This window comes from Schistocerca gregaria, chromosome 7, assembly GCF_023897955.1.
Source record: "Schistocerca gregaria isolate iqSchGreg1 chromosome 7, iqSchGreg1.2, whole genome shotgun sequence".
Taxonomy (NCBI): Eukaryota; Metazoa; Arthropoda; class Insecta; order Orthoptera; family Acrididae; genus Schistocerca; species Schistocerca gregaria.
Genome location: NC_064926.1, coordinates 395369214 through 395375213, shown reverse-complemented (window position 1 = coordinate 395375213; position 6000 = coordinate 395369214). Strand labels below are relative to the sequence as shown.

General features: G+C 37.7%; 1 protein-coding gene across 1 annotated transcript in view; it reads right to left on the bottom strand.

The window, feature by feature from the left end:
* Positions 1 to 1865: 1865 nt before the first annotated feature.
* LOC126281233 (SURP and G-patch domain-containing protein 1) overlaps positions 1866 to 6000 on the bottom strand; it is a 148748-nt gene continuing 144613 nt past the window's right edge. The window contains exon 14 of the mRNA XM_049980004.1: positions 1866 to 2754. Within this exon, the coding sequence (XP_049835961.1) occupies positions 2728 to 2754 (27 nt within the window). The 3' untranslated portion in view covers positions 1866 to 2727. The remainder of the gene's footprint in view (positions 2755 to 6000) is intronic.

The following is a 6000-nucleotide window of genomic DNA, read 5'->3' as shown; positions in this document are numbered from 1 at the left end:
ACTATACAATCATTACATGCCAGTATTCGAAGAAATTTAGCTGTATTGTGGGTAAATGGACGTCAAATCCCTTATTAATAAACCATTCCAAAGAAAGTACAGGTGTTCACAATATTTTACCTATCTCCTATATATAGGTCAAGGGAAATGTCTGATTGCACTTTTTGGAATTGTAGATGTTGGATATACAGCACTGACAGCTGCAGTTGAGCTAGAAAGGGAGAAAAAATTGCCTTTTGCATGGTACGTAGGTGTGTTGTTAATATTCCACATGGTGGAAGAAACGATTTAAATAATCATGTGAAGTGCGGTAAGCACATAAGTTATGTTCGATAGAAGGAAGATGACAAGAAAATCAACACCTTTTTGGCCAAGTCTGGAAATGTTGACAGTGACATAATTAGGGCTCTGTGCCTGAGAACAAATGTCTCAATATGTACTGAAATAGCGAAAGGAATCTGGATCATTGAATGTTGCGTAAATTTATAACAAAGTCTCAGTGAAACAGTTCATTGAAACAGGTCAAAGCACACAAAGTCGTAAGCCACTAAATAAATACAATGCCAATCGTGAACAAATGACTTGCCCATGGTAGTAGTAGTAGTACTAATAATAATAATAATAATAATAATTAAAACAACAATGAAAAATCACACACACATGGAACGACTGTAATTAGTCCATACACGGTCAAAGAATGTGGGTTAAATCACAACAAGCTTATGGAGCGGAACAAAGAATTTGCAGAGCATAGCCTGCTGACACATAAGATTCACATGGAGGAACTGTTATCCCTGCTTTAAATTCAATTCCAATGATGACACAAACATCACATGGTTAAAAGTACCAATCATATCAAAGAGTAGAGTTATCGACTATCATAGATTCGTCTTTGAGCCACCCAAACAAACATCTGTACAAATTGTGATGATTATCGATTGTTAATGTTTCATATTTTTGTCCACAAAATCATAAAATGTCGCAATTTTCATAAATTTTATAGATAAACCATAAAAGTTGGCAGGTCTCATAAAGATTTTGTCTCTTTGTTGTAAAATATTCCTTTATACAGATGTTACACTAGTTGATTTCCAAAATAAAGCCTACGAGGAATAAATGACCTGCCTCAGCAACGTTATGAATGATTTCAACGAATATCATCTCTTTGTAATTATCAGAAAATCATCAGACATGTAATTTTGGAAATAGTAATTTTAGAAATTTTGAATTACTTTTATATGATCTGTAACACTTACACAGATCTGCAAAGGATATAATTTTTGAATGAGTGAGATGTTCCAAGAAACTTCAATGGAATGTCTGAGTGGATCTGCAGTTGCCAGATTCCAGAGAGCAGGAGGAGACCGGGAAAAAAAATGTTAGCAGCAGCAGTATATTAAAGTATCAAGGTCTTAGTTCGAAGAAAGTTAATTCAGTGTAACAAAACTATTTGTGTGTGTGTGTGGGGGGGGGGGGGGGGGGGGGGGGGGAGGAGGAGGAAAGACCTGAGCCTAACAAGCAGATAATGATGCAGATAAATGCAATTTCATTCATTCTTTGTTTTCTCTACAAATCTTCTGTATTCCTGAACTGATTATAAGCCATTTTCCTGCCCAATGTGCAATCTGCAGAGAAAACATATTTTTAAAGTACTTCTACTGGTCAAATCTCAATCATCTGCACATTCAGCTAATACCAACAACATTATCTGCATCTCTCATATTTTTCTTTCAGCTTTACATTTAACTGGGGGAAAAAAAAACACACACACACAAAATCACACACATGCAGAGAGAGAGAGAGAGAGAGAGAGAGAGAGAGAGAGAGAGAGAGAGAGAGAGGGATATTAAACAAAAAAATGGAAATGCTAATGCAATATGTATTTATTGGTGGTTATAACTTCACAATTTGATGCAAATAAGAAGTACCACAAAAACAATTTCCACAAATATCATCCTTTCAGTATTTACACAAAAAAGATCTTCAGTCACAACATCTTTTCATGCCCACTGTTACTGTTATCACCACACTCATAATATTTATATGAAAAATAGACTTGGATATGAAAATGACAATTTAGTGAACATCCAGCAAATTCATACATGTTATACGAATGGTTGGACAATCTATAAACTGTTTAAACGAAAATGAAGAAATGATAGTTCAATAGGTTGCTACTACTTTATGAAGGTAAGAAGTTTCACCCATTTAGGACCAGTAAGAATTTCCAAAATAGATTTACAACAGTAAAAAAATTGTCAGATGCATTAATGTAACTGATTTTCTTCCCCCTTCACGAAAAAAAGTTTTCAGATTTTGTGACAAACCTTGCATTTCACAAGAATACAACCAAGTGGGGAAAATAGTTACACATGACAGATACTTATAATGAAATGTAACATGCAAGCTTCCTCCAGTCTCCCATGAACTTCCAATTATGATGACTAGCATACAAATAGACATTTATTGGTACACAAAGTAAATCTCTCAAATACAGTAAAGAGTTTATGTTATAAAAAGTATATCTGCAGCACAAGGCAAAGCAACACAGCTTTCTCAACAGTTCATACAAAAATCTAACCACTTGATGCATGGATGTTTTATGTGCTTCAGTGGTGGGTCAAAGCATCTTAATTCATACATATGTCCCAGCCTGAAGTACATATTCTCTTGACAGTCTACTGTACAAGCAGTGGCACACATCTTGAAAACTTTTCTTGCAGGTATTCAGTAGTATGGCCGCCTTGGATTGTTCTGAAAAATAGTAATTGTACAATTCAGGAAACACTACCACAGCATCTTATGACTATTATCTATCACATTTTACATCAAAAATTATGTAAAAAACTCAAAATTTAGAGACTTTTCGGTACACACTTTATACCCACAGATTATTTATTGTAATCAATGGGCTGAAATTCTAAGTTCCATTTCAGTGTTGAAAATGGCATGGTACCATTCCTTAACAAACAAAGAACTTGATATGAAGCTTCCTGGTAAAGCACTTGCCTGCGAAAGGCAAAGGTCCCAAATTCGAGTCTTGTTTCGTAACACAGTTTTAATGTGGGTGGGGAAGGGGCGGTGGTGCACCCCCCCCCCCCCTCCCACCCCCCACACACAAGGGCACAACAAAGGCACAGCTCACTCACACATGGTCACTGTCTCTGGCACTGGAGACCAACACAACTCCAGAAGAAGGACTTTGTCCAAAATTTTAATATTTTACCAGTCATTTACATTGTGTCACCCTGTGGCTCACCGTCTCCTCTATGTGGTGAGTAACAGTCTACCCTTTCCATATATTTAATGCAATATTACTTGAGGCATATAATAAAAGATACCAATGAAATTTATTTCTCAATTAATGTTATTTCATCTTAACCATCTACTGATAACATGTTGAACTCATAATGACAATTCCTTTTTTAAACAGAAGAATAACATGCATTATGAGACAATGGGTCACTGTGACATACAACTTCAAAATGTTTAGTGACTGAATTCATTTAAGAAAAGATGTTTTCATAGCAGATATCCATTGTCTACTGTAAAATGTGTATAGTTATCAATACAAACCGATGTCCTTATGTAGCCTATTTATGAAGGAACAAACAAAATACGTCACAATTAATAGAACTTTCTGGGCTATTATGCCGTGATTGAATGGATTTCACTTTAAAATCTGACATGTTGTCCCCATCTGCAGAGGGCTAGTCAGTAGCGAGCCAGGGTGTGAACCGGATGTTCAACAAAGCTAGGCTCCCCCTTGAAAATGTCCTCCGCAAGTGAGGACAAAACACTGGATTTTTAAGTGAAATCTAGTCAACCACGGCATAATAGCTCAGAACATGGTATTTATTGTAACATTTCTGGCTAGGAAAGTTTACATTTTACAAACAAACCAAATAAATGTGAAAGGGAAATAATCAGGCATCCTTTTCACAGTCAAGATCTTGCTTACTGATCTTATTTGGTATTTGTCAAGGACTAGATAGAATAGGAGGTAAGTATGTTTAGGGTTAAATGCCCTATTGACATCAATGGGGGGGGGGGGGGGGGGGGGGAAATAGCACAGTAGCATACAGGGGTGGAATTTGAAATTACTCTATTCTTACACACTGATTCAACAGAGTTCGACAAAGGAGCGCTTTTAAAAATCCTTTAACTTTGGAGCAATTACACTGAACTGCAAAAATTTGTGTCCAAGAAAGTATGTAGACTTTCAGTGGTATATTTGTTTCTCCTTCATTCATCGGATCACACAATGCCAAATGGCTGCCATGTCATCCTCTGCCACATATCATCATTCAGATGCAGTATGGAGGGAATAGGGTCACCACACTGATCTCCTGACTTTTCAGCTTTCTACAACTTGCAGCCACAGTTTCCCATTCAAGTTTTTCTGCAACTGGTCTCCTGAGGCTCCACATGGCAGTCAAATATACTGGTCACTAAACTATGGAGGTGAATTACGCACCAATTTCAATGGAGATAAAGATTGTTTTATTTAATGTATGTGTGTAATACTGCCAGCATCATCACAATCCATGAGAGTTATTCAAAAAGTACGTTGGTTGGTTGGTTTGGGTGAGGGGACCAAACCCTGAGGTCATTGGTCCCAGTGAATTAGGAAAGGATGGGGAAGGAAGTCAGCCGTGCTCTTTCAAAGGAAACATTCCAGCATCTGCCTGAAGTAATTTAAGGAAAATCTAAATCAGGATGGCTGGAGGTGAGTTTGAACTGACATACTCCCGAATGTGAGTCCAGTGTGATAAGATAACCACTGTGCCACCTAACTCGGTAAAAGGAAAGGTCACTAGTCCTTCACTCAGGATATCAAAGTAGTCCATAAAGTTACTAATGTAGAGGTACATATTACTTTCCCATATAATCACCATGTTTGTCAAAGCATTTGTTTCACTGGTAAACTGGTCAGTTGAAACTGGCATAAAAGAGAATAGGGCCCAGGACGAGGAACCTCCAGAAGTCTGGCGCCATTTTAGAAGTGCAGACTGGTTAGGTGCCTCTATAATGGTCTGAGGAGATCATAATCGCTTGGTGTGAGATATAGTCTATATGAAGTGCGTTATAAAACAGTCCATTGAAAATGGTGGACCAAAACATACATTGAGATAGGTCATATGTGGCTGAGTGTTGTTATGCAACAATATGGTACCCCCAAAAGCAATCTTTGTCATTTCCTCCTAATACCTTACTTCAACTGTTCCAGCATGGAGCAATAACTGATAGCATTGAGGGATGAGGAAATCAACCAGCATATATCCTGTGTGCCCCAAAACAGTGTGTCAGGAACTTTCTTCACAAATACTGTTGTCTAGAACTTTTTATTGGGCTGACAGCACATTTGGGGATGGGGGTGGAGTGTGGATGTGGGAGTGGAATGACACTGGTGCTTCCATCATCTCATGTGTTGCATGACGCACCCACATTTTGTTCCCTCGATGATATGGTCCAGGAATGGAACACATTCCAACTGTTACCGTATAAGTGCTGTTAAGACAACACCAATCACTTGATTTAATTCTTGTCCGAGTTGCTGTGGTGCCCAAAAAGAACAAATATTTCAGTAGTCTAATATATAGCGCACAATATCTATTACAAAACCAACAAAGATCAGATCTTGAGCGTGTATGTGCAGTCTGCCTCTCATGAATGCGAATACTGGCTTGAATTAACCCCTCAACATGGCACACACTTTCAACTGAGGTGCATGTGCTTCTCACCCTGATCTTTGCTATTCTTGCTCAACAGTTCTGCATTATCAAATTCTTGGGATCAAAACCACACCTATTTTTGTGGCTATTCTCTCACTCCATTAACTTTCATTAGTTGATCTATCACTGCAGCTGGGGAAGTTTCCTTTAAATTCAAAAACCTGATTACACTTACTGGATCTTCTAAAGCGACTAGGTTCGGCAACTTTTGTAATCAGAGTAATTGATAATTTTGAGGCTACAGAAATTAGTAAGTTAACATAAC